The sequence below is a fragment of the Oncorhynchus gorbuscha genome, linkage group LG22 (assembly GCF_021184085.1).
Source record: "Oncorhynchus gorbuscha isolate QuinsamMale2020 ecotype Even-year linkage group LG22, OgorEven_v1.0, whole genome shotgun sequence".
Classification (NCBI taxonomy): domain Eukaryota; kingdom Metazoa; phylum Chordata; class Actinopteri; order Salmoniformes; family Salmonidae; genus Oncorhynchus; species Oncorhynchus gorbuscha.
In genome coordinates this window covers 20,107,167-20,130,089 of record NC_060194.1, presented here as the reverse complement: position 1 = coordinate 20,130,089, position 22,923 = coordinate 20,107,167, and the positions used below count along the sequence as shown (strand labels likewise).

Genomic DNA, 22,923 nt, shown 5'->3' with positions numbered 1-22,923 from the left:
CATAGTCTCTGTGCCCAAGAACGCCAAGGTAAACTGCATAAATGACTACCGCCCCATAGCACTCCTATCTGTAGCTATGAAGTGCTTTGAAAGGCTGCTCATGGGTCACATCAACACCATCATCCCGAAAACCCTAGACCCACAGCAATACCGCCCAAACAGATCCACAGATTACAGGGGCCCCTCAGGGGTGTCTGCTTAGTCCCTTCCTGTACTCCTTGTTCACCCACGACTGCGTAGTTAAGCACGACTCCAAACACCATTGTTAAGTTTGCTGACGACATGGTAGGCCTGATCAACAACAACGATGAGACAGGCTATAAGGAGGAGGTCAGAGAACTGGCCGTGTGGTGCCAGGATAACAACCTCTCCCTCAACGTGATCAAGAAAAAGGAGATGATTGTGGACTACAGGAAAAGGAGGGCCGAACACGTCCCCATTCATATCGACTGGGCTGTAGTGGAGCGGGTCGAGCGCTTCAAGTTCCTTGGTGTCCACATCACCAACAAACTATCATGGTCCAATCACACCAAGACAGTCGTGAAGAAGGCACAACAACACCTAATCCCCCCCAGGAGACTGAAAAGATTTGCCATGGGTCCCCAGACCCTCAAAAACTTCTACAGCTGCACCATCGAAAGCTTGGTTGCATCACCGCCTGGTATGGCAACTGCTCGCCATCTGACTGTAAGGCGCTACAGAGGGTAGTGCGTACAGTTCAGTACATCACTGGGGCCAAGCTTCCTGCCATCCAGGACCTCTATACTAGGCGGTGTCAGATGAAGGCCCAAACATCTGTCAACAGTCATAGACTGTTCTCTCTGCTACCGCACGGCAAGTGGTACCGGAGCGCCAAGTCTCGGTCGAAAAGACTCCTTAACAGCTTCTACCGCCAAGCCATAAGACTAATGAACAATTAATGAAATGGCTACTCTGGACTATTTGCATTGCATTACCAAACTCCCCTTTTGCTTTTACACTGCTGTTACTCGCTGTTTATTATCTATGCATAGTCACTTTACCCCGACCTACATGTACATATTACCTCAATTACTTTGACTAACCTGTACCCCCACACATTGACTATTTTTTTGTACCCCTTGTGTATAGCCTTGTTATTGTTATTTTATTGTGTTACTTTTTTAACTTTAGTTTATTTAGTATTTTCTTAACACTTATTGTCTTAAAACTGCATTGTTGGTTAAGTGTTTGTAAGTTAGCATTTCATGATTAAGTCTACACCTGTATTCGGCGCATGTGACAAATACAATTTAATTTGATTTGTGCGTTTGCACTATGTTTAGAAGGCAGAAGGCCTAGCCTTGTCCAATCTCACCCACTCTCACTTTCTAGAACATGTTGGAAGATGAACCATCAATGGCTTCCCTCCAGCAGTTCATTAGATTTTACAGTACAGTATCTCCAATCAATTAGAGGTCTTACCTTTGCTGATGTCCTGGTACTCCAGCCACAGCTGTCTCTGGACCTGCTTGTTGGGGTACCAGATAGTGCAGGCCTCCTCGAAGCCATACACAGCCTCTTGTACAAAGTGATTACCAAACTCCCTGAGGATGGAGACAAAATCATGGCGGAGGGTGGCACCATCCAGGGCGTGGATGGCAGAGCTGAAAGCTGTTAGGAAACACAAAGAGGGAGTTAGAAATGGATATGCTACTGACAAATCCATAGCAACACAGTTCATGCCTTGTGTAAATAAAGATAAATTAATGTTGAAAAGCAATGAAACTATCACACCCTGATTTGTTTCACCTGTCTTTGTTCTCGCAAGTGTAGCCCATCTTCCCCATTATCCCAAGTGTATTTATACCTGTGTTCTCTGTTTGTCTGTTGCCAGTTCGTTTTGTTCGTCAAGCCTACTAGTATTTTCCCCCTTGCTCCTCTCTGTTTCTAGGTCGTGTTTTCTAGTTTTCCCGGTTTTGACCATTCTGCCTGACCCTGATACTGCCTGCCGTTCTGCACCTTCTGGACTATGATCTGGATTTACTGACCTCTGCCCTTGACCTGTCATTTTGCCTGCCCCCTGTTCTAGTAATACACTTTTGTCACTTCGACACTGTCTGCATCTGGGTCTTCCCAGAAACATGATAGAAACGGACATAAACCTGACACAGGAAAAAGCACAAATATTTACATGTATGATAGTATTTATTTTTTACATTCCATATTCAGAGTAAATCAGTATGTCTATGAAGATAATTGTTTGTTCGTTTTAAGGTCAAAAATAAGTAAGAAGCACATGCCGGTATTATAGAATACAGGCCATAAGCATACGATACACTTATGCTACATTTCAATTTAAATGAGAAAATATGTACAGTTTGTACTTGTTTGTAATTTTAGGTAAACATCCTAATGAAAGCTCAAGTTTGTGAAATGATAAGCTATGACTCCCTATGTTGTTGTGACAGTGCACAGACTATGATTAAAGTGCCATATGTAAACTTGAGGCTTTCTTTAAGTCTTAAATTGAGCCTTCATGAAATCCTCAGAGGGGAGTCATTGTAAAGCATTTACTCTTGCTGGTGTTTTTATATCTTTGGGAAAACACAAAAAAACATGTATAGCTCTTCAACTGTTCCATTATCATTTGAGAGCCCTAGCATTAACATCCTACCACTCACAACATGCTAGTCTTACATTATGAAGCAAAACAGTCCTTATGTAAAATTGTGCTTTGGTATCAGGTGTAAAAATCTATAATAATAAAAAAGCTGCTGAACTCCTACAATTAATGACACTGAGGAAATGGAATTCTAAAGGCTGTGGCCATGTTTAAAGGCAGAAAACTCTCATCTTATTAGTAATGGTACATCTATATATGTCATATTTATGCTATACTCCACACGTGTGGCGAAGTAAACACAAAATGCTTACGGATAAATAAATGACAGACACGTTAAACTAAACAAATAATGCAAGTCATGGCACCCAAAAAGAAATCATTCAAGCCCAAATAAACTATTGTGCAATAACTTTCTGGCAGTCTGAAAACTCATGACACATTCATATAAAATATTGTTTTGCATGTTGATGTAGGCCGTTCAGATGCCGAAGCAACACAATATGGGACAAATATAAATAGTTAGAGGCTGCAGAGCGGACTTTTCTGGACCCCACTTCCCAGTGGCTGGGGGTCCTGGGGCTTCTGCACATCTCTGGGATTCTCTACGAGCACATTATCTGCTCTACTCTTAGTGAACCCCCCCTTCACATTTCTCACTGTCAATCATGCATTTTACAGGTGGAATGCCCGCACCGTATCTGCATACCAACCAAACTGTATCCTATAACTCAAGATGATCTAAATGCATGTCCCCATGAGACTGATTGAGATCAAATGGATGTTGATCAACAGTGTTGTTTTGAATGATGTACAGTGAACACACTTTAGAGATGTTGTTTACAAACTGTTGCATAGGCTACATGTGTTTAGTTTAAATCAAAGCACATATTTTGCCTAGTGGAGTGCTCTGTTTTGGCCGAAAATGCGACCATTTGCACAATAATACAAAAAGGACATAGGAAACGCGGTAGTGTTTTTTGTCTTACAGTAACGTTATACTATGATATATATTCGGTTCTGTTATGTAGAATACTATCATTATATGATCTTGCAGAAATTGACTCAGTTTTGATCAAATGTTATTAAACAAGCACCATTCACCAGAGTAGCCATGTTCTCTATGAGTGGAGTGGAGGGCGAATAATGCGTGGTGGATGCTTATATTTGTCCTATTTCACACATAACATTTGGAGAGTGGGGTCACAGCATGGGTCAAGTGCCTTGCTAAAGGGCACATCAACAGATATTTCACCTTGTCAGCTTGGGGATTTAAACTAACAACCTTTCGGTTACTGGCCAAATGCTCTAACCACTAGGCAACCTGTTGAACAAGTGGAGGGTCCTGCACATGCACAGAGGCTTTGGGACCTTTAGTTGTCAGGAGGAAAAGTCCAGAAAAGTCGGATCCGCAACCACTCCGAAAAATAAATAAATACAAATGACAAAAAGAAGAGAATCAAAAACTTCAAGAAGCTCTACAGCAAAGTGCTGTCAACAGTAGAGTAGAGAGAGTCCTTCTAAGAAGTAGTGCTTCACTAAAAACCTATCCACAATCATCTTATTTCATGCCATTTTCATGGCAGGGCCTGTCAAAATATATTTGCTGAGATACAAAGTTATGTGGATGATGACAGCTTATCAGACCATACAGGGAGGTTGTTCTAAACCATGGCTCTGTGATGCAAATGTGGAATGCCATCTTTAGGCTTCAGGCCTAGTTTCCATTACCAAAATTTCCCTTTTTGCCTCTTAGGCATGTGCCAAATTTTTTCTTGACGTCCACTGTTCAAGTGTGCATGTAACTCACTGCATACAAGATGAATAGAACCCTGCATTAATATAATCATTGACTAGAACCCTGATTATAACCATTAATTAATGAATTGAACCATTTCAACGACTACAGCTCAGCATTTAACACCATAGTACCCTCCAAACTCGTCATCAAGCTTGAGACCCTGGGTCTCGACACCCGCCCTGTGCAACTGGGTACTAGACTTCCTGACAGGCCGCCCCCAGGTGGTGAGGGTAGGTAACAACATCTCCACCCCGCTGATCCTCAACACTGAGGCCCCACAAGGGTACGTTCTCAGCCCTCTCCTTGTACTCCCTGTTTACCCATGACTGCGTGGCCATGCACGCCTCCAACTCAATCATCAAGTTTGCAGACGACACTACAGTGGTAGGCATGATTACCAACAACGACGAGACGGCCTACAGGGAGTAGGTGAGGGCCCTCGGAGTGTGGTGTCAGGAAAACAACCTCACACTCAATGTCAACAAAACAAAGGAGATGATTGTGGACTTCAGGAAACAGCAGAGGGAGCACCCCCCTATCCACATCGACGGGACAGTAGTGGAGAAGGTGGAAAGTTTTAAGTTCCTCGGCGTACACATCACGGACAAACTGAGGTAGTCCACGCACACAGACAGCGTGGTGAAGAAGGTGCAACAGTGTCTCTTCAACCTCAGCAGGCTGAAGAAATGTGGCCTGTCACCAAAAACCCCGACAAACTTTTACAGATGCACAATTGAGAGCATCCTGTCGGGCTGTATCACTGCCTGGTACGGCAACTGCTCCGCTCTCAATCGCAAGGCTCTCCAGAGCGTAGTGAGGTCTGCACAACGCATCACCGGGGGCAAACTACCTGCCCTCCAAGATACCTACACCACCCGTGGACACAAGAAGGCCAAAAAGATCATCAAGGACAACAACCACCCGAGCCACTGCCTGTTCACCCCGCTATTATCCAGAAGGCGAGGTCAGTACAGGTGCATCAAAGCTGGGACCGAGAGACTGAAAAACAGTTTCTATCTCAAGGCCATCAGACTGTTAAACAGCCATCACTAACATTGAGTGGCTGCTGCCAACATACTGACTCAAATCTCTAGCCACTTTAATAATTAAAAATTGGATGTAATAAATGTATCACTTGTCACTTTAAACAATTCCACTTTATATAATGTTTACATACCCTACATTACTCATCTCATATGTATATACTGTACTCTGTACCATCTACTGCATCTTGCCTATGCCATTCGGCCATCGCTCATTCATATATTTGTACATATTCTTATTCAATCCTTTACACTTGTGTGTATAAGGTATTTGTTGTGAAATTGTTAGATAACATGTTAGATATTACTGCATGGTCGGAACTAAAAGCACAAGCATTTTGCTACACTCGCATTAACATCTGCTAACCATGTGTATGTGACCAATACAATTTTGATTTGATTTGCTTTAATTATGTGTTATAGTTACCTTGAGAGAGAACCCACTGGTTCAGTTTGACATGGTACAGGACAGACCTCAGCCTCCAATGCTGGATGAGTGGGTACCCAGAGACCTCACTGTAGTTCACCATTCCTGTAAGAGGCACAACATATCACATCACCTATAATTTTCCATTCCAGTTAGCAGGGCTTTGATGCAAAGTATGAAAGTGGTAGTTTAACAAAGAAAGAAACACATGTTAAGTACAGAGAATAACTTGCACAGCACATTCACAAAAAGTGAATCTGTCTTAAGCTACAGACAAACAGTTGGCTGTCGGTGACAGATCATTAATACACTCTGACGGGTTGGAAAAACACTGATTCACACAAAAGCATGTAATGGTCTCAAGCACTTTGACATAATTACAATAACACCAGAGCGCAGCATAAAGAAAATGTATCACATTCTGTCCGCCTACAATGTCATTACGAAGGAGTTCGACGAAAACCTTCACTGGTTAGTCCCTCAATGTACGTACAGATGCCTTGCTTCTTAGGGTAATGATTGACTTGGTCAGCTTGTTGGGGTTAACAACAAATCATCAATGGCAGGCAAAGCATAACAAATGTAGCTATATGTAAATGAAAATACATTTTGACGTGGCGACATTCATCATCCAAATCCTTTCTTCAGATGAAATTAAGCATTTCTATTCTACCTCTGGTTACGGTACAGAGTTAACACCCCTCACACATCACCATATGTAGCGTTGGCATGGTGCTAAATCATCTCATCTCCTATGGCAACTGTCAGCAATTCTGAGCTGTGCAAGGAATCACACCCATGCATCAATTTAACTTTCCCTTCATGTTCTACACATCTGGAAGATGTCTGAAGACACAGTATATCCTGGGAGCTTTGAGAGATGCTACATTGTCAGTCAAAACATCTGTGAAACGTAAAAGAGAGCATGTGAATCGGAACGATGGACCTTCTGATTCACAACTGTATGAGGACATTCTGGGACCGTGTCACAATATATCACCCTAGTAGGCAACTACTAGTTCAGACACCCACCGGAGGACAGACACTGACAGAGTCGTTTTGTTCTACTGAAAGTACTATTCAATGAGAGCTGTAATATGGTATTGGTAATGTGGGATTATTGCCAGAACTATCCAATTCAAGACTGTATGAGGACCGTATGGACTCATGTCACAATATATCATGCTTCTGAGAGACACTGAAATAGAGACTTTTTTGTTTTTAGTAATAGTGAAATGAGATCCGTGTTGTCCTATTGGTATTGAATGGGTAATGGAGTTTGTGTTCCCCTGGAAAGAACACAAATACTGTGTAGAGGATCATTCTCTTTCAGTGTAAATAAGGAGTAATGCAACGTATTTGTAATTTAGCTGGTGAGCCAAGTGAAATTTGCTCCGGTAACAGTTCCTTGTTTGGCAGGGGCTTGGCATATTGTATGAACTTGATGAATAAGGCTCTAAATGTGATGTTCACACATTGTCGTCACCTTGAACAACATTCATTTATCCCTTCTTATGGGAAAACGCTCCCCAAACAATACAATTCCTGGTAGTAGGCACAGCGCTGCACTGTTCATGTCCCCTTATAAAATGAATAACAAGCCAAAACATATACAGCCCATATTCCTTCTTTTCAAAGGCCTTGTCTCCCTTTACCCCTTGGGTGCTCTGCTCTCATTGTCTGACAGAATGAGTAATATGACTGAACTTCACATCACAAACACAAGTTCAGTCTCTAGTCGTCGCTAGTCATTTTGCCACGATGTGGCGAGCCTCGGGTGGAGTCATTAACATACACTAAAATGAACATAGATTGAAGAGAGAAAAAGATAGACACAAATCAAGGACTAGGAGGCAGAGGAGATCTGAATATCAAACCCTATGTTTGACCACCATGGATCTATGATCTAATATCCTGAGGGCCTTGTATATCTCTGTGCCACCACTGCCAAATCTTAAAAATCTAGAATCTTCTCTCAGGAAGATTCATAGCGACAACCACAGATGGAAGTAATCTTATGGCTCATAGAACCCCATTAACTATGGGACCCCATGTTCCATTTCACTCTTGGATAAGTCGAAGAAGGAATGACTGAGGAAAGAGGTGGAACACTGAGAATTACCTGACACTCCTCTACTAATCTAAGTGTGTCCCAAATGGCACCCTATTTTCTATATAGTGGAGTGCACCACTTTTGACCAGAGACCCCAGGGTACTATATAGGTATAGGGAATAGGTTTCCATTTGGGACGCATCCTAACTGTAATATAGCAGCGGAGCCCACTCTTCTTCCTGAGGAAACTGATAAAAAATCTCAAGCCTACAGGAGGAGCAAAATGTTAGCTTTTGAAAAGATGTATGGGAATGGCTGTACGTAATGCCTTGATAATCCAACGGCTATCACGTCTACTCCCGCTCCTCCCCTCCAGCGTTCGACGTCGCCGGTTTACTAACCACCGGTCCTGGGAATCATCATTACGCACACCTGGACTCCATCACTTCACTGATTACCTCCCCTATATCGGTCACTCCCTTAGTTCTATCCCCCTGGCAGTATTGACTATGTGTTTCGTGTCTGTACGCTACTTGTGTTTCTTGCATTGTTCCGTTTATTATTAAACTCACCACTTACACTTGGTTCTCGACTCCCAGCATCCACATTACAATGGCAAAGATTATGGTATCATATACGTTGTTGGACTAAATCACTAGGCCTTACCACTCACCTCTCCTTGACCAGGTCTTCTCCAATGAATCATTTCCACTACCTCTCAACAGTTTTCATAATGTTAGTCTTATGTGGTCAGTTGATGAGTATTTTATAGGTGGTGCCCTCTGATCGATAACCATTTTCATTACAAAGGATGCACTACACTACAGCATCCATTGTACACCTACTGTAGGTTATATTGAAAACATTTCTAAGATTTCTAATATTCACTCTTTTAAATGTATGTGGAGATGCATATTTTGTCTGCTACTTGAAACAAGAAAGATAATTTGCATAATGGACAGTAATCAGTTCAAATCATATTGAAAAAAGACAATCATGTTAATGCATGTGTTACTCCAGTGAAGGTCGGATATTCGGAAAGTTTAGTTTAGCATTAAGTTAACAACACAGAAGTTTATTTGTTAGAACGGTGCTACTGAACATATTCTGAACACTACCTCTCTGCTCTTCTGTAAAGTTTTGATTGAAGACGGACCAAATTAACAAACCAGGCAGGAGGCCTTGAAGCCCCACTAAAAGGATGAAACATTAAGACTGCAACAGTAGGAACGTCTCACATCTAAAGAATCCAACAGATTGAGGCCATTCATAAATCAGCCTCAGACTAATTAACGAGGCAGATTTTGCATCCAAAGTGGCACCCTATTCCCTATATAGTGCACAACTACTAGCCCTGGTCAAAAGGAGTGCATTAAATAAGAAATAGGGTGTCATTTGGAATGGAACCTGAGAGTTTTTTTTTATTCCAAGGTGACACCCTTTCCATTTTAGCATTGTCAAAGGTACTGTAGGACTAGGAACTGTCAATGTCTTATAAAATATCTCAGCGATACCTCTGTTCTTTAGCGATCACTAGGCCATATGCTGCGGCTTTAATTGAGAGGGACTTGGGGAGAAGGGACTCTGTGTCGCAGTTTGAATCACTGCCATTCCGCTTGCATCAACGGTCAAACCACAAACCACCAGTTCAGTTCCCACCAAACCCACCAAACACATCCCCCTCCAAAATGTAAAATGTACTATAATCCTGATGCTAGAAATGAACAAGCAGCTCAACTAGACTGTAATGTCAGTCAATATAGACTTCTGAGAAGTTATTTACCTGTGTACTGTCCAGGCATACATAGATCTCTGTAGATGTCTCCTCAGAGGAGGCCTGTAGATCCCAGAGGAACAGGTGCGCACCATGATGACAGTCTTTTTAAGGGGCCACCCTTAAGATCCCCACTCCCATGCTGGGGTCCACACTGTATTAATTATCACATCTAATGCTGTCGGTTAATTAACCGCAGGGAATGGCTCAAGCAATTAATCAGTGTCAAATAATAAATTAAACCCCAAATGTGATTACAATTGTGGGCTGCATCCAAAATGTAAGATGAATGGGAGCTTGGTTTTTTCAGGTATGCCAGAAATTGTCTACTACTCACAGGCAGAGTGCACAGTAAATAAAACAATTGTCATGACTCTCTCTCCTTGGTGAGGATCAAAAGGACCCATCAGCTACACAAATCTTTGAGGATAGACAGACCCTGTTTTATGACTTAAATACCTAGCAGAAACTCTCCCTGTGGCTCTGCAGGATTGGAAGGCCGAAAATCCTTTGTTACACAGAGAGACTTTGCCGCCAAAAACTTCAACATCAAACAATGGACACTGGAAAAATATATTTCAACATCCGAATGTTGGGAATGATGAGAGATGGAATATGGAAAATTCATGTCTATTTTGTCATAAAAATGATCAGAAAGACGTTATAATGGAAACGTTGTAACTTTAAGAGCTTTCACACTTTATATATCAGATTTACATCCAAATGTTGTAAAGAATTACATGATTAAACATGAAACAATTTTTCAAAACATAGAAATATGATTTTAGCCTTCTAAATGAGAATTGTGTTTCATGCAAACTTGTGCCCAGTCAGTAGCCACGCCCAAGTGAGCTCAGAGTTTGTGTCAACTTGACCCAACGCCCTCTAAGACCAGAGTGCTTGAAAGGACTTACTAACAAAATTTGCATTAGACTAAAACATGCCGGGTTGCTGCCGGCGTGTAAAGTGGTCCTAGCTGTACCCTGAATAATCAACCATTGAGACCAGAGAACGTGAGGCCGTGGTGCACACGTTGAAATGGTTAGAAACTTTGTAAACCAGACCAAAACATGCACCGTCTGCAGCTGTGCATGTATAGTAGTCTAGGACATTTGACCAAAGACGAGAGGGAAGAAGAGATCCCTCTGACCACCGTGTGGTTCATCTGAAGTATCTATTCTAACGAACACTCCAGAACAAAAGAAGCCTACAACTAATAAAGATGTTGTGACCTCTGAGGGACAACCAGAGACTTACATCAAACCACTTCCCATAGAACCATCGAGTTCAACAGAGAGACGAAAAAGACATCCATGCGTAAATATATACAGTGCAGTTCTTTTCCCGAATGAGCGGTCGTTCATGTCCAAGGTATTCCTATTACCGTGAGTGTAGCTTCCAAATGTATGTACGACAAGGTAACTCTCTTTGTCTCTCCCTCTCCTTACATACCCCTCCCTTTCCATTGTGTAAACGAATGGTTATGCTTTTCTTCGTCCACTAGGGACCTGTTTTCATTGTATTATGTATGTAATCAATAACCTTATGCGGTGTGTTTACGTATTCTGTATGAGGATTTAGTTTGTAAATACATAATTAAGCCCATTTGTGTATTGCTGATTAATCACTTAGGTTATGGTTCGTGCAGATATCCAAGAATTGTGCGACGTTCAGAATGTGACTGGTGAGGTAATAACTAATCATTGACTGTTATTGATGTAATATATTTCTAGAGTTTAAGTCGGGAGATAGTAACTCGTTAAATATTGTTTCCCATGGTGCCCCAAATTCCTAATGTGTTAATTGTTACGTGATTAATTTAATCACGTATCAATTAAACATAGTAGGTAATTATTCGATAAAAACAGTCAACACATTAATGGTAGTCACTTCTCAACACACTGTTGTCAAGGAAATGTATATGTGTAACTACAGTAGAAACCTACTGCTAGTACATTACAACTGAAATATGACCTATTAATAGTACCAATGATTTTACTTCCATTCTGGAGAACATCACATCATTCTTATGCAAAGTTTTATACTCGATACTCCATAAAGTATACAGTGTCTTCAGAAAGTATTCATACCCCTTCACTTAATCCACATTTTGTTGTGTTACAGCCTGAATGCAAAATAGATTAAATAAATGTTTTTCTCACACATCTACACACAATACCTAATTTACATAAGTATTCACACCTGAGTCAATACATGGTATTTGGCAGCGATTACAGCTGTGAGTTTTTCTGGGTAAGTCTCGAATCATTTTGCACACCTAGATTGTACAATATTTTCCCATTATTCTTCATAAAATTCTTCAAGCTCTGTCAAATTGGTTGTTGATCGTTGCTAGATAACCATTTTCAAGCTGATTTAAATCAAAACTGTAACTTGGCCACTCAGGAACATTCACTGTCTTCTTGGTAAGCAACTTCAGTGTAGATTTGGCCATATGTTTTAGGTCATTGACCTGCTGAAAGGTGAATTCATCCTCCAATGTCTGGTGGAAAGCAGACTGAACCAGGTTTTCTTCAAGGATTTTGCCTGTGCTTAGCTCCATTCCATTAATTTTTTATCCTAAGAAACTCCCCAGTTCTTAACGAATATGTGAGGTAGCCTAGTGGTTAGAGCGTTGGACTAGTAACCGAAAGGTTGCAAGATCGAATCCCAGAGCTGACAAGGTAAAAATCTGCCGTTCTGCCCCTGAACAAGGCAGTTCCTAGGCTGTCATTGAAAATAAGAATTTGTTCTTTACTGACCTCCCTAGTAAATTAAAAGAAAAAATATAATATAAAAATAAAAGCATACCCATAACATGTTTCAGCCACCACTATGTTTGAAAATATGGAGAGTTGTATTCAGTAATGTGTTCTAGTAAGCAAAAAAATGCAATTGTTTTAAGATGGTCATACCATGGATCCTTTAGCTATTTTAGCCTTGAGGTATAAAATGATTGGATAAAATATTGAATTTGGCCTGTAATACTAATAGCCCAAAAAAGACAGTCAAAATATAAATAATAAGGAATAAGGTTTTGAAGTGTCTGTCTACATCTAAAATATATATTTAAAAAAACATAACCTCTTATTTTTGTAGGCACAAAACTACCTCAATTCATTTGTACGGGTTACCTTCAGACGAGTCCTGTGACACTTGTGGGGGTCGTCGAGCAAAATTAAGAACACCATCATGTTCGTTTGGACCGATTTTCAGAATGTCTCATGGTCTGACAAACACCGCTGTAGCTCGGCTACCATCCACCGCAAATACGGAAGGCCGACATAGGTGGATGCCGTGGATTGAAACCTGATATCTCTAGCTTAAACTGACATATTTTTATGGGGATTTCTTTATTATGTTACACGGATGTGTCAATAGACACTTAAGGAAAAAACACTATTATTGCACTCAATGAGTTCATGCAACTTATTATGTGACTTGTTAAGACATGTTTTACCTATTTAGGGTTGCCATCACAAAGGGGTTGAATACTTACTGACTCAAGACATTTCATCTTTTTATTGTTAATTAATTTGTTAAAAATTATCAGGTATTGTGTTTAGGCCAGTGACACAAAATGTCAATTAAATACATTTTAAATGCAGGCTGTAACACAACAAAATGTGGAAAAAGTCAAAGGGTGTGAATACTTTCTGAAGGCCCTGTACATTTACTGAACATGAGAGACGCAAATTGGCTAATTCCGGGAATTCAGATTTTTTTTTGTGCATGTGAATGCATGAGCAAGCCTGAGTTTGATTGCGTATTAACATAGCAATTATCTTTGTAGCTACGGAACAAGCTCAGCTTGTGTAGTAAAACGAGGTAACTTTATATGCCAGTCTGTAAATTCAAATTGCCTTGGCAAGTAAACAATTAACCGTGCAACCAATTGATAGCACACGAGGAGAGAGAGGAAGATGTTTTTAGAATGTTAAACGAGGCTCTCCTAAGTGTGACACAATTAGGTCGGTACATTGAAAACAGACTATAGTGGAAGTTAGTAGAAGGTTTAGAGTTTCTTTTAACATCACCTTTGTTGCTGATAAACACTTGCTTTTTTTTAAACATATAACTTTGTCTTACCTATTCGACACTCGCTAAAATACATTTACATTGTACGTGTTTCTAACTGGCTTTCGGGTTTCATACAAATGGCTCAGTCTATCAACTCAATCAACACTTACTGTCACGCTCTTCATTTGTCAGGCTAACATATCTATGATTAGCCACACCAGGATTATAGATCCTATTTCAATTGAAGCTTCCAGTAAAAGTTTAATATTGAACACCGGAGATTGTTGAGCTTAAAGTTTATTTGTTCTTTACTTCTCCGAAGTCATGTACTCCAAATCACACCTCAATTCAACTTTTTTTTTCAGCATCTGAAAACAGCTAGGAAGACAAGAGGCAAGGAAATTGCAAATAAATCTATCAAACCTGACTGTAGTGCTCACATTAACCGTTATGTCTTTGTGAATTCTTGAAGCTTCTAAACTATAGAGATAACATATTGGCCAATAAAAGAAAAAGGATTGGTGCAAAGGCCCAGAACCACGGAAAATACTCAACAAAACATCGGACACAAAAACCTGAGACAATGCACATGTACTGAATGGTAAGTGAGCGGAGTTGACAGTAGCTACTCATGGTTCCTGACCCTTCCAGTAGGGAACTGCAACAGAAGTGTAATAAGTAACACTGCAGGTCAAACCATGGCCCAGCCGAGGAATTACCAGATAATAAAACAATCAGGCCAAAGCCCAAATAACAGACGGGGGGATGCCCTGAAATAACCTTTTAAAGGCTGAAATGCAAGGGTTTCAAATATAGCATTATCCAGTAGACTGCCTTACTCTATAGCTATAGACCGACACAGAATCATATTCTATAAACAGTTACAGTAGCGGTTGTATGGGGAGGTGAGACAAAAAATGCATTGAACACTAAGAGAAACCCCAGAAGGCATGACCTTCTTTCCTGCTACCCATTACTTCAAGAGCGAATAAAAATATAGATTATGTGGCGTCTCAATGCTGACACATTTAAAGGAAACCATTTTCTGGACACTCAGTGAGGACGGTACACCCCTGAGGGATAACTAGCACAGACAATATAGAAATAATATAACTTCTATTCAGTCATGAGCATGTAACAACAAATATATGAACTTAACAGCTACAATTGATATTTTTATTGCTTCATTTTGATTAATACATTTTCAATCAAATTAAGTCCTTTGGTTTTAGTCTCGTGGAGGCTGAGTAATTCATTTGGTTGAATGCCATTCCAGATTAATAATCATACCATTGTATTAATGAATCATGTGCGCTTTATTTGGTGGACCTGGGATTGATAACTACACTTTATGTGCACTTTATCTCTCTAAGATATAGGAGGAGTAAAGTAATGAGAGAATAATTAAAAGAAGTTACTCAGAACTGTAATGGATTCTAGTAACTGGATTATCAGAAATACAGAATGTGACCCAAATGGACAAAGTTTGCTGCTCTTGTGTAATGTTGCATCTATTATCTGTAATCAACCCTGTTATTGCATCAAGATGATCCTATATGTCTGAGATTGATAAACCTTGTACGATTTCACGTTTATTTCCAGTGCAAGACAGAAATTGACTTCCAGACATGAACGCACACACCCAGTCACACACACAAGCATACACCAAAACAAAGAAAATAGGTAAGCCAGCAGCAAACCCGCCTCTGATATTATTAACTTAGTGGAGGAAGACACATTTTCTGGCCCTGTGTGAAAACTCAGATTGTTATTGGTATATGAAAGCTATTGTTCAGATGCTGGTTGAATCTGCATGCATTAAAGCTGCTTTTGGGAGAGTTTAGAACAGTGTATATAGACCTCTTTTCTTGGCCAGGAGGTCTCAATCTGTAAAGTAGAAGCGTATGTAAATGTAAAGGTCATTTCCCATTGAGACGACATATGCAGCATTTACCGTGAAGACAGTCTGCGCTAAAAACGGGAACATTGTCTTTAAATTTAAAACACGCTGTAAAGCTGAACTTCCGCAATGCCGATTGAATAGAGACCTAAATTAGATTGTCACGACCTGCCTGCAATGTAACCGGAAATGTCAACATCGATGCTGAGAGATTGTTGATTGGATTTATTGTGTTATTACAAATCTCAACCTGTCACTTTTGCTTCAAGACTTGTCTTCAGGAGATTGTCTGCCTTGTATGCATGTAATAACACAAAGGAGATACAAACCCAGCGTGTCAGTCATTTTTCCTAACTGGCAACAGTACCGGCCGTTTTTCCGAACTGGCAACAGTACCGGCCGTTTTTCCGAACTGGCAACAGTACCCACTCCTTTGATGATCACAGGCATCTAATCTAGTGCTCGAGCACAAATGATTGACACTGTGTACTACTTCACCTGTGGTCTTTCCCATTCTACCTCTCTGAATTGACACTTTTACTATACTCATTCAGACGCTCACACACATTTTAGTCAATCTGAGCTGTGAGAACACGACAGCCAATGCCTTTGTGAGAGAGTTCCCTGAAGACAATCAGTGAAAACCCAGCTGCCCTCCCAGCCCCCACAATACATACCATGACTGCCGGTCCTTCTTTTTGCTTTAAAAGCCAGAAGGACTGCTCCCTTTCTCCTTTTCTTCATCTTATGGGACATCTGCTTAGTGGCAGTGAAAGCATACCTGCCTTCTGCTTTCCAATTAAATCAAGATGTATTTGCTTTTCAAAGCCTCACCACCCTCTTTTCTCCATTGGAATAATTGATGGAACCCACTGGCCTATGATGAATGACTTCCAACCCAGAGATGAATAGGAAGATGAATGCATTGCCCTAGGAGGGTTGGAGAGGTAGTGCAAGGAGTGCTGACATGGTGACAAATACACTGACCATGGCACCAACCTGCCTAAATCAGCAAGGGAGGGTGGCAACCGCTCAAGAGCACCGCCAGGCACATCCTCATTGCCTCACTCCTGTCTCATGGACTATTAGCTAAGTTAGCAATTAAATGCCAGGTGCAGTAGATTCAGTGTTTCTGCTATAATACGATCAAAGTGAAAGGATGCATATACCGATTTACACATTCAGGACGGTGTATGTTCAGTTAAAGGCTGATAAAGGAGAATAGCCCTTCTAAGGATCGACATTTCAGGTAACTTGAAAGATCAATACTACTGTGTAGGATTTCAGCCAGCATCGGATAGGCAATTCCTTCCATTGTGAAATCTAAATGACATCTGCAATGAATCACTCAGACATTGACATTTACAGTATCTATTCCCAGTGTGCAAAACTGGTCAACAATACATCATTTTAACCAGTTTTTCTCACTGGGATGTTTCTTGTTGATACTTTGAGACTAGTGAGGTCAAAACTGTCATTTTCTCTTGACTATTCTGCATTTGACTATGCCACATTTTAGAACGGAGAGCAAAACCCAGGAATCACTGTACCTAAAAGGGCCCCAGTAATCCCATCCCCATGTATGCATAAAAATGTATCCTACTGTGTAAGATAAACTCTAATAGAACTGTAGCTGCAGGACTATTACAGCATTATAGTCTGCATCCTAAATGACACCCTATTCCCTACATAGTGCACTACTTTTGATCAGAGCCTTATGGGCCCTGGTCAAAAGTAGTGCATTAATTGGGGAATAGAGTGCCACTTGGATCACAGCCATACTGGGGCATGGTGCAGTGGTAATGGGATACTGTGCTGTGGCTCCCCCCCAGCCCACAGCAACCGTTGGGGAAAAAAAGTTGTGCTTCACAGAGGGACAAGGCCCTGGGATGTGATGACAGCAGAAGATCCATTAAGATTATACTTTTCTCTAATATCCTCTGAAGTTTCCAATAAACGTCAAATCTTAACAGATGCCAATCTGTCCTTATTGATTGTCCATTACTTTGGAAATAACCTTGGAAATGTGGTTTAGAGTGAGGTGCACTGCAGTGTCTAAGCCATCTTCTTTGAGAGGTCATATAAAACATTCTGAATCCTTAACATTACTGTGGATTCCCAAAAAATAAAAGGAGATGGCATCTCCCACAAAAGAACGCAATTACTATGGATTTTGTTTTTCACACCACTGGACGCATCGGGCCAGTTGCATCCAAACATAGGTACCATAGTTACCGTAATAAATGTATAGTACCGAAGGTACTATAATAGTGCTGGATGGTTACAGTATATATACAAAATATGTGAACACCCCTTAAAATGAGTGGATTCGGCAAATTCAGCCACACTCGTTGCTGGCAGGTGTATAAAATTGAGCACACCGCCATGCAACCTCCAAAGATAAACATTGGCAGTAGAATGGCCTTACTGAAGTATTCAGTGACTTTCAATGTGGCACCGTCATAGAATGCCACCTTTCTAACAAGTTAGTTTGTGAAATTTCTGCCCTGCTTGAGGTGCCCCGGTAAACTGTAAGTGCTGTTATTGTGAAGTGGAAATGTCTAGGTACAATGTCTCAACTGCAAAGTGGTAGGCCACACAAGCTCACAGAACAGGACTGCTGAGTGCTGAAGCGTGTACAACTCGTATGTCCTCGGTTGCAACACTGACTAATGAGTTCCAAACTGCCTCTGGAAGAAACGTCAGTACACAAATGGTTCGTTGGGAGCTTCATGAAATGGGTTTCCATGGCCGAGCAGCCGCACACAAGCCTAAGATCACCATGCACAATTCAAAGTGTCAGCTGGAGTGGTGTAAAGTCCGCCGCCATTGGGATCTGGAGCAGTGGAAATGCGTTCTTTGGAGTGATGAATCACACTTCACCATCTGGCAGTCCGACGGACAAATCTGGGTTTGGCGCATGCCAGGAGAACGCTACCTGCCGGAACGCATAGTCCCAACTGTGAAGTTTGGTGGAGGAGGAATAATGATCTGGGGCTGTTTTTCATGGTTCGGACTAGGACCCTTAGTTCCACTGAACGGAAATCTTAACGCTACAGCATACAATGACATTCTAGACAATTCTGTGCTTCCAACTTTGTGGCAACAGTTTGGGGAAGGCCCATTCCTGTTTCAGTATGACAATGCCTCCGTAGACAAAGCAAGGTCCACACAGAAATAGTTTTTCGAGATCGATGTAGAAGAACTTGACTGGCCTGCACAGAGCCCTGACCTCAACCCCAACACCTTTGGGGTGAATTGGAACGCCGACTGCGAGCCAGATCTTATCGCCCAAGATCAGTGGCCGACCTCCGTAATGCTCTTGTAGCTGAATGGAACCAAGTCCAGGCAGCAATGTTCCAACTAGTGGAAAGCTTTCCCAGTAGAGTGGAGGCTGTTATAGGAGCAAAGGAGGGATCAATTCCATATTAATTCCCATGATTTTGAATTAAGGTATCCACATTCTTTTAGTCATGTAGTGTATGTGCTCATTTCATAATTTCCACTGTGACAGTTTGTTTATAATATGCTAAATAGTTAATTGTCCCACTGCAAATTTGATGGTGCTTTAAGACAACCATTATATTGTACTGACTACTGAATGACAGTACTGCAGCATACTGTATGGTCACAGCTTCACAGTTTTCACAGCACATATCTAACCATTGGTTGGGCATACATCCTTTTTTATTTTTACATTTACAGATAAAACGAAGATCAGTGTCTTTCCATTTCCAGGAAATTGGATGGAATGGGATTTCTCTCAAGTTGTGTAACCCAAATGTTAAATATTCTGTTAAGCTCCCTGTGCAGTAATGTTGAATTGGGCAGTAAAATATTTAATTGGTCAGTAAAATGTTGCACAGCGCAACATCAGCAGCAAATGGGAGCTGTGAATGGAAGGATGAAAGATGCATTACATTGAAGCCTGAGTCATTTGGTTGGAGCAGGGAGGGATCTTTTCCTCTGTTAATGAGGGCGTTTTAGATAGAACCTCTGTATTCTGTCCAAACGGCACAGCTGGCATCATGTAGTGTGGAGAAGCACTAGACAGAATTCTGATCTGAAAGCAGTAGCACAATCCATAATCACCCCTTTTCCTCATGAAAAATTATTTTGTTAATACCTTCCCCCATTTCCTTCCAGTTCATTATTTACATGATTATCTGCTTGGTAACATGGCGTACTGTGTGAATGTGGATTGTGTAGTGTGCTTGATGCAATCACACACGTTTTGAAAAGGTTGTTGAAGGCTGATGTGGATGTCGTGCAAGTTTTATTAAAATACAATCAAGGTTATATGACAATACGGTTGTGAAGAGAAAATCTCAACATTCCAAATTGCAGTGGTTCAAAAGCATTATTCTTTTTTGGTGGAAAACAATTTTTATTGAAAACAATTGACCCTCGTGCAGCAAGTCATGCTGTACTTCAGTACATGTACTGTACCTTCCATATCTGCTTGCATAGTTTCAATATGCTCAACATCAAAAAACAACATATGGTTATTGATTAAAACATATACTACTAAATGTACATACTCTTATCATACATAGATTCTGTAAACTTATCCCTACCTGTGAGATAGTCTGGATCAGGGACTGGGTCTGACAGCTCTTCGTGGCACTGCACGTCGGTTGGCACTGATGCCACCACCATGCCATCTGGGAGCTGCTGCTCGATGCCTCGGGCAAAGTTCTTCTGCCTGGATTAAGGATGAGACAACAGCCTATTTAGAGCCCCACAATTACTCACCCATCCAACTAGGCCTTACGAGGGAGACAGGGAATAAGGCAAAAGAAGAGACTGTACCTGCGTCCCAAATTTCACCCTATCCGTTATACAGTGCACTACATTTGAACAGCTCTCTATGGACCCGGGGCAAAAGTACTGCACTACATGGAACACGGTGCTATTTGGGATGCAGCCACAGCTACCAAGAGCTTATGAGGGCCTACAGAGAGAATAAGGCAGAGAAGAGCCAGTGTCAATCATGAGCACATTGCAAAGCAGTATCTTCTGAAGTGAAGAGGAAGGTCAGCAACTCTTGGAGAAAAGTGGAGATAATAAAGAATATTATTGTTAAAACCAACACGTTTCAGCCCATAGCCTTCATTAATTTTTATCCTAGCAGATCGTTAAGAGAAAATCCGTAGGAAATATATGAGCATGCATGGAAGAATCAGAGACATTGAACATGTCATTTTTCATTATGTTTAAATATCCTTTTATTCTGTGATTCTCCAGTTCCAAATGCTAATGCTATGCTAATGTGTTCATGTTTAATACTGCTCGTCCTGGTATACTCATCCCTGTCTCTGCTCACTAAATTCATTAATTACAATGGTGCTAATCTCCACTCCAAAGTGTCCATTTGAAAGTTTGAAAAAGAGTGGATCTTAAAGGGCAAATGACTTTGAATTGAATATGAATAAACTGTATTGTTGCTACATCTTTCATTTGTCCTATAAAAGGATCAGCGAGGAACCTGAAAGGTATATGAAAGCCTTATTGCTTCATGCTGACTTTTATGCATTCATGGTAAGAGACGCTGGTGAAGATTTGAGTTTGAAAGGTGATCCTTAATCTAAAAATCTTGGTTTCTCCTAGAAAGCCTGGATCATGAATAACCACATGTACTGCATGAGGATACCCGTTACAAGGATTTTTAGACCAGACAAATAATGAAAGCCAACCCATTCAATAGTGAAATAACTTGTGGGGACAACTTTATAAAAAGAAAACACCCACACAAAAAACACACAAATAGCTGAGCAATGGCTGAGCGACTATTAAGTCGATTCTTCCGACCTGAAGGTTAACAGCCACATCTAATTTAGAAACCAAGAATAAACAGCATTATCTTAAAATACTCAAAACACAACTTTCCATAATTGGGTTGAAACAGGAAAGGTGTGGGATGCAGTTACAAACCTCTCCTATTATTAATCTATGAAGGAAAAATGACTGATTCTATTGAAAGGACCATTTTGTTATTTCCACATTCCAAACACAAATGTCTGTCTTGAAGCAATAACACTCCCAGCATCCCATTACTTAATATATTCTTACAACCACCTCTAAAATAATAATTTATCCCTTGAAGTAACACATTAGAAAAGGTTTTGATAACTTTTAACTGCAATAGTCCTGTCAACATCTAAAATCCATAGCAGTGCCAGTGACAAATATACTTGATCTTCTAGGGACTTAAAGCTAGCAGGAAATGGATGTAACTGTAAAATGGATGTGCATATTTAGCTAAAATCTTCCCCTTTGGGTAAGGCATTGTGTGAAAATTAAACCTGGGCCCATATCCACAAAGCATGTTAAAGCTGTTTCAGGACAACAAAAAAACTCCCAGCTCAGAGTAGGTTTTAGGATAATGTTAAGACACTGCCCAGACAAACTCTGAGACAGGAGTAAAATCAATTCATAAACGTTTATCTCCGCTGGTAATCACAACAGTGGTAAACACCTAAACAAAAGTAAGAGATAAAAGTAACAAATAGTTAAAGAGCAGCAGCAAAATAACAATAGCGAGGCTATATACAGGGGGTACCGGTACAGAGTTATTGTACATGTAGTAATATGTACATGTAGTTAGAGTTAATAAAGTGACTATGCATACACTACCAGTCAAAAGTTTGGACATACCTACTCATTCAAGGGTTTTTCTTTATTTTTACTATTTATTACATTGTAGAATAATAGTGAATAAATCAAAACTATGAAATAACAGATATGGAATCATGTAGTAACCAAAAAAGTGTTAAACTAATCAAAATATATTTATATTTGAGATTCTTCAAATAGCCACACTTTGCCTTGATGACATCTTTGCACACTCATGGCATTCTCTCAACCAACTGAATGAGTTAGTCACATGGAATTCATTTCAATAAACAGGTGTGCCTTCTTAAAAGTTCATTTGTGGAATTTCTTTCCTTCTTAATGCATTTGAGCCAATCAGTTGTGGTGTGCCAAGGTAGGGGGTATACAGAGGATAGACCTATTTGGTAAAAGACCAAGTCCATATTATGGCAAGAAGAGCTCAAATAAGCAAAGAGAAATGACAGTCTATCATTACTAATGAAGGTCAGTCAAACAGGACAATTTCAAGAACTTTTAAAGTTTATTCAAGTGCAGTCGCAAAAACCATCAAGCGCTATGATGAAACTTGCTATCATGAGGACCGCCAAAGGAATGGAAGACCCAGAGTTATCTCTGTTGCAGGGGATAAGTTCATTAGAGTTACCAGCCTCAGAAATTGTAGCCCAAATAAATGCTTCACAGAGTTCAAGTAACAGACACATCTCAAAAT

The 22,923-nt window shown here is 40.5% G+C and overlaps 1 protein-coding gene across 11 annotated transcripts in view; it reads right to left on the bottom strand.

Annotated features, from left to right (window-relative positions):
* The window catches only part of LOC124009716 (astrotactin-1-like), a 276,537-nt gene that overhangs the window by 119,640 nt on the left and 133,974 nt on the right, over positions 1–22,923 (bottom strand). For all 11 annotated transcript variants that reach the window (XM_046321826.1, XM_046321828.1, XM_046321829.1 and 8 more), the window contains 3 exons: positions 20,177–20,304; positions 5,853–5,957; positions 1,444–1,632 (listed from right to left, as the gene is read on the bottom strand). In XM_046321826.1, the coding sequence (XP_046177782.1) occupies positions 1,444–1,632; positions 5,853–5,957; positions 20,177–20,304 (422 nt within the window). The remainder of the gene's footprint in view (positions 1–1,443; positions 1,633–5,852; positions 5,958–20,176; positions 20,305–22,923) is intronic.